Below are 16,567 nucleotides of genomic sequence, written 5' to 3'. Positions count from 1 at the left end.
CAGGGGTACCAGGGAAACCACCGGTAGGCCCCACTGCCTGAGGGCTCACTCCTTCCTCTAGGGATCAGGTTCCAGACTGTGCACTTGTATTATACATGGTAGATATGATGCATTACACTGCACTAAACTATTGTGTATTTCAAGCCTCTGTGGAGGCTGGCCACACCTCCTTTGTATGCTGGCCACACCCCTAAGTATGGGCCCCTATAACCGTATTCTCCCGGTGGGCTCTTCATGCCCCAGTCCGACACTGCCCCTACCTGACTGCTCTCATGTGACTTTACTGTCACGGTGATACTTTGAGATCAACTACAAAGCTCAGACACAGGTCTGGAGTTTATTCTGCAGCTGCAGTGTTGTCCATCTTCTACAACCACAAGTAACTGGCGAGGTGACATGTTGTCTTGCTGACCTGCAGCTGTGTAAATTATTTAATGCCTGTTAGTCTAGCTGCAGTGCTGTATGCCGGCCTGCCTCTTAGAACGCTTGGAATTTTTGAGGGGTGCTACATGAACCAGAGGATTATGACCAATAAGGATATTACACTGCCCTCAGTGGACGCAGCTAAAGAAGATTCTCATAGCACTTTTTCTGGTTGTTTGCCTGCGATTGGCTATGGCTACCGCTGCATGTTAACATATGGCCATCGACTCCTCAGTAAGATGTCAGAGAATGTTGCTGACAGTTTGCTGCGACCTGTCCTTCCCTGAATCCACCACTGGGTGGTGCCTAACTGCGTTTGACGCCCCAGGCTGCTGCAAAACCAGTATCCTCCTTGAAACAGCATTAGCTGTATGGTATCACCTAGCCTTGATGGTTGTACCACTGGATGAGATCCCCTGATCTAGACATCATTGATGAACATAGGGGGTCATTCCGAGTTTTTCGCTCGCAAGCTGCTTTTAGCAGCTTTGCACACACTAAGCCGCCGCCTACTGGGAGTGAATCTTAGCTTATCAAAATTGAAAGATTAGCAGAATTGCGAATAGACACTTCTTAGGAGTTTCTAAGTAGCTCCAGACTTACTCGTCACAAACACACCCAGCGTTCGCCCAGACACTCCTCCGTTTCTCCAGCCACTCCCGCGTTTTTCCCAGAAACGGTAGCGTTTTTTCGCACACACCCATAAAACGGCCTGTTTCCGCCCAGAAACACCCACTTCCTGTCAATCACATTACGATCACCAGAACGAAGAAAAAACCTTGTAATGCCGTGAGTAAAATACCTAACTGCATAGCAAATTTACTTAGCGCAGTCGCACTGCGGACATTGCGCATGCGCATTAGCGACTAATCGCTCCGTTGCGAGAAAAAAATACCGAGCGACAACTCGGAATGACCCCCATAGTGTAATCGCATGGTTGAAGCTGATTAGATGTTTAATAATATTTGACCAGTTTAAAATGCCAAATTCAAGCTATTTCTCTTGATTGATTGATTGATTGATTGATTGATTGATTGATTGACTGTTATTCATCTTTGCTTCTTAATAGAGATGTGCGGGTTCGGATTTACTCGTTTCTTTTCACCAAACTTTCTCTTATTGGCTATCCAAAACACGTGAGTACCAATAGCCAAAAAGATGCCTTTTTCGAGATCCGAGTAAAACAGAGTAAATCCAAACCCACACATCTCTACTTTTTCATAAATACACAATTTTACACACAATCACGGTTACTCTATTGTGCGAGCAGTTTAATTTCAACACTATGTGTTACTTTTTGCTGTACTTATGTTTCTGGTTTTCTACTCACACACACACATGCTCATTGTTAACACTCTGGCATTATTACATCTCCATTCCTGCTCATGTGGTGCGTTCTTCATTTTTTTCCTTTCATTTAATAAACTGCAACACAGTGTATTACCTAAGTTGCAATGCGCATGGTACCATAATGCATAAAGCAACACGAGGCCTGATTCCTAGGCGCAAGCAAACTGCACACAAAAATTATTTTTATGCATGTACTAATTAATAATAGGATATTTGTCTGTGGCCGCAGAATGTATGCGCTTGTTGGTTTTATATTGTTAATTCAGCATTATGTGACATGTATTTATATATTTTTTGTTGATGTTTTTTAATACTGTGAAATTAAATACACATTTCATACGTTCAGCAACTAATCAGCACCTTAGTATTGTATCCTTGGATGGGGAAAGCTTAGTAGTGTGGGCCATGTAAGTGTTGTGCACTTTCCTCAAGAAAAGGCTGTGTAGTTTGGATAGATATTTTATCATGATATCCCGCTGTCTCTTTATGTTATGTAGAACCCTACTTATAGCCAGCGGAGGACACTGCCACCATTGCTATAGCTGAAAATGAAGAAGTTTTGTAATATTTGCATAGGCTCTATCTTGCTGGTTGACTACCATTGCAGAATCATGATCTTCATGCTCAAAGACAGCTAATAAAGAATTCAGTAATACCACTTGCAAATATATTTTTTGTGTTTATCAGAATATGTGGTTGTGCCCAAAATACAGACGGTCATAATGTTACAAGAATAGCCACGGTCAAGCTCTGTCATTTATCGAGGTTCCTCCTTTGGCTTTGATCCAGAAAACACAAACTTATGCATGGCGTGGACATATGCTGATCCATTTGCACTTGATAACTTCAGCTTTATCAGTGGCATGAAGAACTGGGTGGTGAAGTATCGTAGTGATGGCACATGAGCTTCTATTGCTTCAAGGAAAACCTACAATATACCCATATAATAACAGTCACTTATAAATACTGTCCACATACGAAATACCAGTTTTACTTTCGCCCTTAGCCCCACATGTTCAATGGTTTTAATGAAGGAACAATGATCAAGTGCATGGTCACAGCACTTTCTACTTCTCTGATGATACACCCCCTTCCCAGTACTGCAAAATCAGACAAAGATATAGTTAATGTAGTTAAAGCCTGCAAACAGTGAAGTATTAAGGGATTGAGTTAAGCTACAGAGTGGATGTCAATTATTAACTCACCTTTTTATGCATTCTCTCAACCTTCACTGTAACTCTCCAGCCATCCCTCAGGAATACATACGTTTTACCGGGTGTCGTACGGTGTGCCGGCGCTCGGGCTCCCGGCGCCGGGAGCCCGACCGCCGGCATACCGACAGCGTGACGAGCGCAAAGGAGCCCCTTGCGCGCTTGCTGCGCTCGCCACGCTGCGGGCACGGTGGCGCGCTACGTGCGCCACACTATTTTATTCTCCCTCTAGGGGGGTCGTGGACCTCCACGAGGGAGAATAGTTGTCGGTATGCCGGGTGTCGGGATTCCGGCGCCGGTATACTGTGCGCCGGGATCCCGACATTCGGCATACAGAAGACCACCCGTTTTACCGATGGCCGGATGGAGTGCTAGAAAGTCCCTTGCGGGCATGGTGGCTCGCTGCGCTCGCAGGCACCCATAGAGGGAGAAAAGCCTGTGGCGCCGGGATTCTTTGAGCAACTGAGTCCCGAAAGGTTAAGACCATGAACAGAACTTATCTTTCCAGGTTGAAGTTCTTAATATTAATCCACATAAGAATGTATTTGCCATGTAGTACTTCCAGTCCCTGACAGAATGGGATGATGATTAAAGTATGACCAGGGGAACAGAAGATGTAAAACACTGTTCCTTCAGCAGTATCATTGGGGGTCATTCCGACCCGATCGCACGCTGCGCTTCTTCACAGCCATGCGATCGGGTCGGAACTGCGCATGCACGGTGGCCACATTGCGCAGGCGTTTCGTTGCCCGGTGCAGCGACGCCACTGACGAAGAAAGCGGTTGCTGCGGCGACCGCAAGAAGATTGACAGGAGGAAGGCGGAACCGGGCGTCAACTCACCGTTTTCTGGGCGTGGAGATCCAAACGCAGGCGTTTCAAGGCGTTTGGAGGGCGGATTTCTGACGTCAATTCCAGGACCTGCAACACTGGATTCATCGCACAGGGTAAGTAACTCTTACCCTAGTCTTGTTCTACACAAAACTTTTTTTGCATAGCAGGGCTGCACAAGCGATCTCATCCTTGCTATGCAAAAATACACTCAAAAGTTGCAGCGTGCGATCAACTCAGAATGACCCCCAATGTTTGATATTTCTGTTTCCCAGACAGAATACTAAGGCCCAGATTTATCAAGCCTTGGAGAGTGATATATTGCACGGTGATAACGCACCAGTCAATCAGCTCCTAACTGCCATATTACAGGCTGTGTTTGAAAAATGACACTTAGAAAACAATTGGTTGGTACTTTATCTCCGTGCAATTTATCACTCTACAAGGCTTGATAAATCTGGGCCTAAGTGCACACAATCACATGCTGTGAGCAGTTGGAAGTACTGCATGGTAGGGATACATTGATGGCATGAAACCATTGTCGGAAAACCACTGATGGTTTCACCATTCAATGGGACTTCCTACTGTGGGCAGCTAGCCTATTAGCGAAAAGGGGGTGACTGAATGGGGCAGGTGTAACTAGCAGGCCAATCAGAGAAGGGGCGGAACTGAGCAGAGCATCAGGGCGAACCTAAAATCTGTGCGCAAGAAAGGAAAGAAATCCATTGCTGCCTTCTCTACCATCCATGGTGAAGAACCATTGGATTTCTGCCAACAATGATAGAGAACTATTAGCTCTCTGCCATAAATGGCAAAACCATTGATGATTGTAAAAACTGCCTTATTGCTAGGAATGGTCCATTAAATAATGTTGACATTCACCATGTTGACATTCATATTTTCGACATAGCCATGGTAATATCGACATTCACCATGTTGACACTCATGAATTGTGCTGCCTCTGCTTTTGCATATTTGTACTGTTGGTTGAATACCACTGGCTACGCAATAAAAACATTTATTAAAAAAAAAGTAAGCAACCGGGCAAAACCTGCACTGCAGATGTAAACATGTGCAGAGAGACTTAAGCTGGCCATACACTAGAACAATTTTTGGTACGATTACGATCATACGATGCATTGCGTGCACATTGTGCATCATTTGGATACGATTACGATTCGATACGCGGTCCTTCGGGTCGAATGTCGCATCCTCTGCTCAAACATGCAGCCCATATCATCCGTCGTAATTGTATGCACATCGTACCTTGAGGGTAAATCAGATCTGATCGCTAGGCAGCGATTTTTGCAGTACTGTGATCAGATTGTCGTCGCCTACAGGGGAGTGTATTTCCGCAGTGCAAGTGTGCGATCGCATGTATAGCAGAACTGCACAAACTGATTTTGTGCAGCCTCTGCACAGCCCAGGACTTACTCAGCCACTGCGATCACATCAGGCTGTTCGGTACCGGATTTCACGTCAGACACCCTCCCTGCAAATGCTTGATCCCGTCTGCGTTTTCCCGGACACTCCCTGAGAACGGTTAGTTGCCACCCACAAATGGCCTCTTCCTGTCACTCTCTTTGCGAATGCCCGTGCGAATGGATCCTTCGCACCATCCCGTCGCTGACCGGCGATCCCCATTACAGCCGTGTGATGCGCTGGCGCAGTACAGTGCATACGTATACGCAGTTCGGATCTGATCGCCCGCTGTGCGAAAACGCACAGCAGCGATCAGATCTGAATGACCCCCATGTTTTATGCACATATAATGCATTGTTCGATGGATCATTTGATCAGCGTCATTTGAGTATATGTTTTTGTAAGGCATTTGATGAATCGAGAGATGATCCATCGTATAAGGGAGCATGAAGCGTCGTAAGATCGTATGCACATTGTGTGTCATAAAAACACCAAATCGTGAGTCCGGGACTGCCAGGTAGCTGCCGTGGATTTCAAGGGAAATCGTGAACCGACTTGCATCTGATGCTGGTCGTTCTACTTTATGGCCAGCATAAGATTTGAGTGGTCTGTGTTCAAATTGAAATCTAAATAGCAGCGTAAAAATAAAGCTGTCTAACATTTGTGGGCAACATGCAAAGGCAGTCAGTGTTTACCCTGCACAGAAACAATATAAATATATTTGCCCCCTTGCATGACATGTTTTTTTTCCATTTACTTGCTTTTTTTGCTTTACTTACAAACATGAACCAGGCCCTATTTACTAACTGTTTATATTTGTGCATCAGAATGGTTGAAATTATGTAAGAAGGAGCCTGCAATGGCCCCAATGGATGTAAGCACTGTAGGATTGGGACTATAGTGTGTGGAGCCTGATTTAGTTCCCTTAAGAGTACAGAGGGGAAAAAGGAAAGCAGAGTCTTGAGGGTCATTTACTGCAAGCAATTGCAGGCTTAAAGGTGATGTTCAGGAGATGGGAGGTCCAATGAACGTAGGATGGTAGGTGACCTGGAGAGAACAAAAGGCTGGAGCACAGAAGGCTCGTCCTCTTTGCATGAAATCCCTCCCTCCACTACTAACACAGCATAAACTTCTTTATTTCTTTAATTACAATTTTTGGCGTATGGTGGTGCAGGAAACAAAATTGCAAACTAAACCAGAATAAAAGTAAACTTTTAGGCAAATGATGGGCAGGGGGCACCTATGTTGGTGTGTGACACCCTTGTCAGAGTAGGCGGCGATGCTGCTGATAACATCACAGCCCCCAGGATTGATAAATTGTGAAGGCTTCTCCTAAGCTGATCGCAGGGTATAAGTCCAATAACGAGCTTCGACCCGTTGGCGAGGGAGGAGATGCTGACTTCACAACAAGTGGGAATGGAGGACCCAATCTGCTCGAATTAGGTGGGTATGGTAGTACCCATTGGATAGTGGGGGGCTGGGATTACCCACCACAATGATCAAAAATATGTTACTCTGGCTCGCAATTGCTTTCCTAGGCCACCAACTTTATGGAAGTGATAAATAAATTGGACCTTCTTCCTGCCAGCTACAGCGTGCACTGTGTTTATGTACTCAGTTAATGGGAGGATCTAACAAAGGTGCAGATGTATTAACCACTTAACTAACGATTTTTCCTTCAAAAAAGTTCATAACATTGTTTTATTTTTTAAAACATTTACATATTATATTATGCACGTCTGCAGAACGGATCTCTTTGTCAAAAGCTGGGGGACACAATGGGGTGGGGTGGTGCGGTCGTATAAGATCTGACCATGACAGTTAAGTGGTTAAGCCTGGAGAAGTGATAAAGTGGAAGGTGATAACACACCAGCCAGTCAGATCCTAACTGTCATTTTTCAAACCCAGCCTGTAATTTGACAGTTAGGAGCTGACTGGCTGGTGCGTTATCACCTTCCACTTTACCACTTCTCCAGGCTTAATACATCTGCCCCAAAGTACTTAGGGGTCTATTTACTAAGCCTTGGATGAAGATAAAGTGGATGGAGATAAAGTACCAGCCAATCAGCTCCTAACTGCCATGTCACAGGCTGGGTTTGAAAATGACAGGCGCTGATTGGCTGGCACTTTACCTCCTTCCAATTTATCTCCATCCAAGGCTTAGTAAATAGACCCCTTAGACATGACATACTTAAGTGACTTAAGGCAAACCTGCAAGATTTCATCTGTGTCCTGAGCCACGTCTTGGAAGATGGTCTGACAATGCTGCAGGTATTGGGCATACAAGGATTGGGTCTCATTGTCCACTCCCTCAAGCTGGCTGTCATTGTTGTCACTCACATGCAGGTTGTTCATAAAATTGGTATTGACAGGACCACACTCAATGAGGCTCACACTTCATGGGAAAATAGCACATAAAGATAAAACAGCATATAATACGAATCACATATGTGAGAAAGTCTTAACCCTGTAAATGCCTTATACACTAACCATTCTTGTTTAAGGTTGCCATATTTTTAATTTAGACAGCCAAGTAGGGAGGCCAATCCCGGGATCGGGATCGGCGGGATCCCGGGATTTTGGCCCAAAAATGCTGGGATTTGAATCCTGGGATTGGAGCCTCCAATCCCGGGATTCACGGGATTGCATTGCGCATGCGCAACGAAGCAGCGAGGGAGGGTTGGTGTAAGTAACACTTACTATTAGGCGGGCGGCAGTATTAGGCGGGCGGCAGCCATGTACACAGACCGCGGCGGCATTTCAAATGTAGCGCCGGCCGCCAGACAATCACAGCTGTTGGACCGGCGGCCAATCAGGGAAGCGGCCGCAGCGGCTCCTGATTGGCTGCCGGACTGCCCGTTCTGACTGGCTGACGGCCAGCACTACAATTTGAAAGGCCTCCGGCGCGCTCAGCGCGTCTTGTCCATGGCTGCCGCCCATCTAATAGTAAGTGTAGTTTTACTGACACCAACCTTCCCTCACTGTGGTGCTCGCTTCAGCCTCCCTCCCGCTCCGCTTCCTACACCCTCCAGCGCTGCTCCCTAGTCCCTATACTACACCCACCCTCCAGCACTGCTCCCTAGTCCCTACACTACACCCACCCTCCAGCGCTGCTCCCTACAGCCTCCGTGCTCTCTACACTCTTTTCCACTGCCCTCCACTCCCACTCTCCCTGCTCCCTACTGCAATCCCGGGATCCCGGAAATCCCGGGATTGAGCGTTTTTTAATCCCGAATCCCGGGATTGAAAAAACGGCCCGGGATTGGCCTCCCTACAGCCAAGTGAGTCTTGGCTCCGCCTCTCGGTGAGTATGATCGGGCGCAGGAGACAGGGTTGGCTCTGTAGTGGATTCCGTTTGGAAGCTTTTCCTGCTCATCTTGCTCATGGCTGCCAGTTTCAGGGGGAGGAAAGTCCTCCCTCTGTAGGCCTGCCAGTCCAGAGTGTGATTAGCAGACTGAGGTTCCAGAAGGAAGCCCACACTATGTTAAATAGCTGCCCATAATGTACTTCTAGGGGCTACAGACAGTGCAGCCCTAGAAGCCATCTTACTGCAGCTTCTCTGATATGGTTCAAGGTAAGCTGACAAGGATATTAAACAAAATAAAAGTCAATGACATGTAAATTGTACTGTTATAAATAGACTGATTAGTAGCTTAGGGGGAATTCAATTAAACCCATTCATTTAACGGGTGTGAAGAAGGGTGGTAGCCCCAAGCTTTATCACCTGGGGATGTTCAATTAGAGCCCTTTTTTCTTGCCCGTTAAATTAACCGTTTTCGGGTGTTAACACACAGAATCCAGGTTGAGTTCCCGGACCTATGTGTTAACGGGTTTGGGGCACCCACAGCAGGCTATTTATCAGGGATTTCTTTTTGGGTCTGCTCATACCTGGCGTCTGTATAATGCCCACATGATCACTTGAGCTCATATATTATGTGCAAATTGGGCTCTGGTACTAGCCAGTGACTCCTGAGACATTTACCTCACTGCACGTCCCTGCTGTATGTGGTGTACTGTGTGCAACCAGCAGTAGCTAGGTAATTGCAGCCCCCCTTAATTCTACTTTTCATTTGACAGACTATCAGGCCCATTTATCAACATGTTTTAGCTATTTAAAACTTGTTGCGTATGATACATGATGCTCCAGCCACAGACAGAAGCTGATTGGCTGGGGCACCATTTATCATACACAATCAGTTTAAATAGCTAAATCAGTTGATAGATGGGCCCCTATAATGGCTACTTTTGTTTCGTTGTTAGGGTGAAACAGATAGCTGCTGCTGTGTCTAGATTCTGGGGCGTCAGAACGTTTTAAGTCGGGGGGGGGGGGGGGGGGGGTTCAAGATATCATTTCGGTTTGGTGCCCCTAAATCACTAAATGTCGCCTCTCCTGTGTTGTACCTCATAACAACAAAGGAGAGAGAGATGGAGAGAGATAGAGATACACAGAGAGAGGAAAGGAGAGAGAGATGAAGAGAGAGAGAGAGAGAGAGAGAGAGAAAGAGAGCAGCAGCAGCAGAATGTGAGGTGCCCAGGAGAGCAGTTAACTGGAGGTCTGACTCTCGGGGAGGAGGCTGCATTGTCTCTCCAGCCAGGCAGTGGTTCTGCAGGGGCTCTGGCAGACTCCTAGGGCGTAGGCAGTAGTCCGGAAAAAAATTGGTGGTAGTGGGAGGGAGGTAGGCGGGAGGAGGGGAGGATAGGCAGTGACAAGGCAGCTGATGCAGGACAGCGTGAAGCAGGAGCGTAACTAGAACTCTGTGTTTCCATTGAAAGGGCCTCCCCTGCCTGCTGTTGTTGTCACTATAATGCCCCTTAGGGGGAGCAGGAGTGAGAGAGACAAAGTGGGTATCGGGGGAGAGAAAGAGAGAGAGAGGATCGAGAAATAAAAGGGAGAGAGGGTTTCATGGAAAATAGGGAATGAGCGAAAGAGAGAGGCGACAGAGACAGAGGGTGTCAGATAGATAAAGATGAGAGAGAGAGAGAGAGAGTGTAAAGGAAAGAGAGTGCCAAGGAAAGAGTGAAAAACAGTGTCAGGGGAGAGAATGTCAGGGAGAGAGATTTACACAGCATCGGGGAGTGTCAGGGAGAGAGAGAGAGTGCAAGGAAGAGAGAGACATGTCAGGAAGAGAGTAGGGGAGGCAGTGTAAAGAGAGAGAGTGTGGGGAGGGGAAAGAGAGACAGTGTCAGGGATAGAGAGGAGAGTGTTAAGGTGAGAAAGAGCGAGGGAGGGGGGGCAGCCGGACATACACTACCTGACTGCAGTACAGCACAGGTCTCTTGTGGGGACGGGCACTCATGGCATTAGGCTCCGCCCCCTAAATACCCGCAAATCGCGGCATTGCTACCGTGAGCCGGCTAGGGCAGGTAGGGCTGAGGCAGAGCGTGCCGGGCCAGGCTTTTTGTCCCTTCTCCTGCTACATCTTCTGTGACTGAAGGAGAGTTTCCAGGCAGAGCCACTGAAAAGAGAGAGTGGAGCCACTGTGGGAGGGGGCGGAGCAACTTCAGGAGAGGAGGTGGCAGTGGCACCATGGAGGAGTTCAGGACCTCTGGCTGAGAGACAGTGTCAGTGATGAGGAAGCAGGAGGAGTTGCTGCCGCACATTAGCTGTAAAGTGCGGCATCCGACAGCGGTATTTCACCTGACTGCCTGCCGCTCCTCTGCTATAGCTGATAGGCGCCTCTCATCTTTCCGGGGGGCAGTGAATTAATCCCTCATCCCTGAATATTAGGCTAAGTACACATAGGTATCCTTTTGCTGCAATATGCGATAATAGGCATAGGCAAACGCGGGGGGAGGGGGGGGATGGGGTTTTCCGGTTGTCTGGAAATCCCCCTCCTCTTGGCAAGTGACTAAAGTTATGACAACAATATTAATGGTATAGAATATGATAACTAGAGCTGCCGCCACAGCATGCAGTTTAAGAGACAGAGTGGAACAGCTGCACATGCCCAGTTATAGCAGCTTCTTCTAGCAAGTTTGCTGTGTGTGTGGAACTGAGTCCTCAATCCGTGCACTGGACCAGAGAGTAGCTACCACGAAGAAGGGACAGGAGCCTTACCATGAGGTGGAAGAATGTGTGCTTGGAATGTGCAGCTCTATCTCCTACTTGTTCTAATATGTTTGTGTATTTATTTATCTATCTATCATGGGGTGTTTAAACTTTTCCTGGCCACTTCTTTATATTATTTACATGTTTTATACAGCCTATACTAAAGACCATCTGTAGTGTTAAAGATTAATACTGTATTCCATAGAGTATCCAGTGTATAAAAAGACCAATGTTACATTAATGTGCAGGGTCATTACGAGGTTCTTCTTGCGCTCGCCGAGACTCCCGCACTCGCTCCAATGTTACACAGGATTATGGGGGACATTCCGAGTTGATCGCTCGCTAGCTAGTTTTAGCAGCCGTGCAAACGCTATGCCGCCGCCCACTGGAGAGTGTATTTTAGCTTAGCAGAAGTGCGAATGCTTGTGCAGCTGAGCACTGCAAAAACAGTTTGTGCAGTTTCAGAGTAGCTCTGAACCTACTCAGCGCTTGCGATCACTTCAGCCTATTCATGTCTGGATTTGACGGCATACACCCGCCTAGCGAACGCCCAACCACCCCTGCGTTTTTTCAGACATGCCTGCGTTTTTGCAAACACTCCCTGAAAACGGTCAGTTGACACCCAGAAACACCCCCTTCCTGTCAATCTTCTTGTGGCCGTCAGTGCGACTGAAAACTTTGCTACAACCTGTGCACAACCGCAATGGGCTTTGTACCCGTAAGACGCGCGTGCACATTGTGACCCATACGCATGCGCAGAAATGCCGACTTTTCACCTGATCGCTGCGCTGCGAAAATCGTCAGCGAGCGATCAACTCGGAATGACCCCCTATATTTGGAAACCCCCCCTAAAAAAATCCTGCGTTTGCCACTGGTAGGTAATGACACTTTTTGAGTCTAAAATGTGAAGGGTCATAGGTTACTGTCACTTTGCTTTAAAGTTAAGCGTATATGCAATTGTGGTCGAATTCCCGAAATTGTCGAATTTCGGGTCATTTTCGACCAAAAAAAAAAATTCCCCTATGCAATCCAGTGCTTTCCGACCAAAAAACGGACTTTCAAAATTCGACTTTTTGAAATTCGAATTTTTGCAAATTCGACTTTTCTGCAATGATACAAGTGCTGCAATTCGACCAAAGCATATTCAATTCAAGTTTTGAAATTCGACAGCAGTGCTTTTAGACAGCAAATTCGTCATTTTCAATCCGCCACACTTTGGAGGGTGAAAACAAATAAAAAAATTTTAAACATGTTTTTTTTGGTGTTTTTTTTTTTGGGAATAGCAGATCTATTTATATTAGAAGGGATTAGGTACTTTTTTTTTTTTTGGGAGGCACAAATATTATTTATATATTTTTTAAAATATTATTTTTTTTATTTTTTTATTTTTTTTTTATGCTGGAAGGGTAAAATCATAAAAAAAAATGGCGTGGGGTCCCCCCTCCAAAGCATAACCAGCCTCGGGCTCATTGAGCTGGTCCTGGTTCTAAAAATGCGGGGGAAAAATTGACAGGGGATCCCCCGTATTTTTAAAACCAGCACCGGGCTCTGCGCCTGGTGCTGGTGCCAAAAATACGGGGGACAAAAAGAGTAGGGGTCCCCCGTATTTTTAACACCAGCATCGGGCTCCACTAGCTGGACAGATAATGCCACAGCCGGGGGTCACTTTTATGCCGTGCCCTGCGGCCGTGGCATTAAATATCCAACTAGTCACCCCTGGCCAGGGTACCCTGGGGGAGTGGGGACCCCTTCAATCAAGGGGTCCCCCCCCCCCAGCCACCCAAGGGCCAGGGGTGAAGCCCGAGGCTGTCCCCCCCCATCCAATGGGCTGCGGATGGGGGGGCTGATAGCCTTTGTGATAATAAAAAGATATTGTTTTTTCCAATAGTACTACAAGTCCCAGCAAGCCTCCCCCGCAAGCTGGTACTTGGAGAACCACAAGTACCAGCATGCGGGAGAAAAACGGGCCCGCTGGTACCTGTAGTACTACTGGGGAAAAAATACCCAAATAAAAACAGGACACACACACCGTCGACAGTAAAACTTTATTTCATACGTCGACACACACATATGTTCACACGCCGACATCGGTCCTCTTCTCCATGTAGAATCCACGGATACCTGTAAAGAAAAGTTCAAAATACTCACCTCAACCATGGTCCAGAGATAAATCCACGGACTTGGCAAAATAAGAAAACGCAAATACCCGCACCAAAAACGGACTGAAAGGGGTCCCATGCTGACACATGGGACACCTTTCCACGAATGAGACCTGTCAGTGACAGCTGTCACTGACAGGTCTCTAAGCCAATCAGGAAGCGCAACTTCGTTGCGCTCACCTGATTGGCTGAGCGCTGTCTGCACTGTGACAGCGCATCGCACAGCTCCCTCCATTATATTCAATGGTGGGAACTTAGCGGCTAGCGGTGAGGTCACCCGCCGGTCAGCGGCTGACCGGCGGGTGACCCCACCGCTACCCGCAAAGTTCCCACCATTGAAAGTAATGGAGCGGCTTTGCGATGCGCTGTCACAGTACAGACAGCGGACAGCCAATCAGGTGAGCGCCACGGAAGTAGCGCTTCCTGATTGGCTGAAGGGACGTCAGTGACAGGAGTCACGTGATGTCCCGGCATTCGGGAGAAAGGGGTCTTATGTGAAAACATTGGACCCCTTTCTAGTCCGGTATGGATCGGTGTTCGGTTTGTTTTTTTGCCAAGAACGTGGATTTACCTCTGGACGTGGATGTACCTCTGGACGCTGGAAGGTGAGTATAATTTTTTCACAGGTACCCTCGGATCGTCGGCGACCGTGGCAGTCGGCGTGTCAACATAGGTAAGTATGTGTGTGTCGGCAGTATGTAATAAAGTTGTACAAGTCACGGTGTCTGTGTCCTGTTTTTATTTGGGTATTTTTTTTCCAGTAGTACTACAGGTACCAGCGGGCCCGTTTTTCTCCCGCATGCTGGTACTTGTGGTTCTCCAAGTACCAGCTTGCGGGGGAGGCTTGCTGGGACTTGTAGTACTAATGGAAAAAACAATATCTTTTTATTATCACAAAGGCTATCAGCCCCCCCATCCGCAGCCCATTGGATGGGGGGGGACAGCCTCGGGCTTCACCCCTGGCCCTTGGGTGGCTGGGGGGGGGGGACCCCTTGATTGAAGGGGTCCCCACTCCCCCAGGGTACCCCGGCCAGGGGTGACTAGTTGGATATTTGATGCCACGGCCGCAGGGCACGGCATAAAAGTGACCCCCGGCTGTGGCATTATCTGTCCAGCTAGTGGAGCCCGATGCTGGTGTTAAAAATACGGGGGACCCCTACTCTTTTTGTCCCCCGTATTTTTGGCACCAGCATCAGGCGCAGAGCCCGGTGCTGGTTTTAAAAATACGGGGGATCCCTGGCCAATTTTTCCCCTGCATTTTTAGAACCAGGACCAGCTCAAAGAGCCCGAGGCTGGTTATGCTTTGGAGGGGGGACCCCACGCCATTTTTTTTTCGGGTTTTTCACGTTTTTTTTCCCGTTTTTTAAAATCGCGGCAAAATCCGCCAAATCGGCCGATTTTCGCCCGCGATTCTGGCGAATCCGTTTTTCATTGAATATGGTGAATCCCGGCAGGCACCTGCCGGGATTCACCTGGCGAATTTGGTCGAATTAAAAAACGGCGATAATTGCCGCGAATTCGACCGCAATTGCATATACCCCACTGTGTGGTCCTCAGTGACTGGCAGAGGAGTAACTAAGGGGGTCGAGCAGGGCACGTGCCCTGTGCACCTTGGCAGGCCCAGCAGAGGGTGGTGCCGCCAGCGGCCAGGGCATCATGCCAACTCGCCCCGGCTACTGTTCCTCTGCCCGGGCCGTCCCCCATCCCGCTGCTATGTGATAATGTGAGGGGAGGAGAGCGCAGCGCCTCTCCTATCCCTCAATGTGCTCAGTATCTGGTGACGGTCCCCACTCTTCGGCGGTGGAGGGGCGAGTCTCCTTGGTTTGGTAGCCAATCAGAGCTCGCGGACCGCTTCTGATTGGCTGCAGGTCGCGATCTCTGATTGTCTAACGAACCGGCGCTAAGAAGATACGCGCGGCCGTCAGCCGGAGACCGGACTTCATGGTGCATTGAGGCTGGGCAGGAGAGGCACTGCACTGCGCTCTCCTCCCCTCATATTATCACATAGTAGCAGACAGCGGTGAGCGGGCCCACAATGTGTATCTGGCAGTGGCACTGTGGGGCAATGTGTATCTGGCAGTGGCACTGTGGGGCAATGTGTATCTCTGTGGGGTAATGTGTATCTGGCAGTGGCACTGTGGGGTAATGTGCATCTGGCAATGTGTGTCTGACACTGGGGCAATGTGTATTTGGCACTGTGGGGTAATATGTATCTCTGTGGGGCAATGTGTATCTTGCACTGTGGGGTAATATGTATCTGGCACTTTGGGTCAATGTGTATCTGGCACTGTGGGGCAATGTGTATCTGGCACTGTGGGGTAATATGTATCTCTGTGGGGCAATGTGTATCTGGCACTGTGGGGTAATATGTATCTGGCACTGTGGGGTAATATGTATCTGGCACTGTGGGGGCATGTATGTATCTGGCACTGTGGGGGCATGTATGTATCTGGCACTGTGGGGGCATGTATGTATCTGGCACTGTGGGGTAATGTGTATCTGGCACTGTGTGCACTGTGTAAAAAGGGGACTCTGCCTGCGTACTGTGTAAAAAGGCGACTCTGCCTGAGTACTGTGTAAAAAGGAGACTCTGCCTGCGTACTGTGTAAAAAGGAGACTCTGCCTGCGTACTGTGTAAAAAGGAGACTCTGCCTGCGTACTGTGTAAAAAGGGGACTCTGCCTGCATACTGTGTAAATAGGGGACTCTACTGCCATAAAGTGCAAAAATGTAATAAAGGTGTGCTGAGAGACGACACAAGGGGTAGGTGATAGTGTGCTGAGAGACGACACAAGGGGGAGATGATACTGTGCTGAGAGGCGACACAGCAGGTAGGTGATAGTCATGTTGGCACGCCCCATTTTCAGTGGCCACGCCCCTTCTGGTATGTGGTCACGCCTCTTCTGGGCGTGACCACACCCATTTTTTGGCGCAGCGCACATACTTCAGTTTATCCTTTTTTTTTTGTGTGTGTGTGGGGGGAGGGGGCACCACTCTTCATCTTGCCCTGGGCTCCGAAAACCCTAGTTACGCCTCTGGTGACCGGGCTTATTCCCAAGAAATATCTTATTTTGGAATGAAATACTGTGAATGTGTGTATGCCATGGGTCTCCTACCCAGGTCCT

At 48.0% G+C, this 16,567-nt stretch overlaps 1 protein-coding gene across 1 annotated transcript in view; it reads right to left on the bottom strand.

Annotated features, from left to right (window-relative positions):
* Nucleotides 1–2,439: 2,439 nt before the first annotated feature.
* Nucleotides 2,440–16,567, bottom strand: part of HSD17B1 (hydroxysteroid 17-beta dehydrogenase 1) — a 28,027-nt gene continuing 13,899 nt past the window's right edge. Inside the window, exons 5-6 of the mRNA XM_063963565.1 lie at nt 7,447–7,630; nt 2,440–2,701 (exon numbers count right to left, since the gene is read on the bottom strand). Coding sequence (XP_063819635.1) covers nt 2,531–2,701; nt 7,447–7,630 — 355 coding nt within the window. The 3' untranslated portion in view covers nt 2,440–2,530. The remainder of the gene's footprint in view (nt 2,702–7,446; nt 7,631–16,567) is intronic.

The sequence above is a fragment of the Pseudophryne corroboree genome, chromosome 3, assembly GCF_028390025.1.
Source record: "Pseudophryne corroboree isolate aPseCor3 chromosome 3, aPseCor3.hap2, whole genome shotgun sequence".
NCBI lineage: Eukaryota > Metazoa > Chordata > Amphibia > Anura > Myobatrachidae > Pseudophryne > Pseudophryne corroboree.
This window is presented reverse-complemented; position numbering and strand designations above follow the sequence as displayed.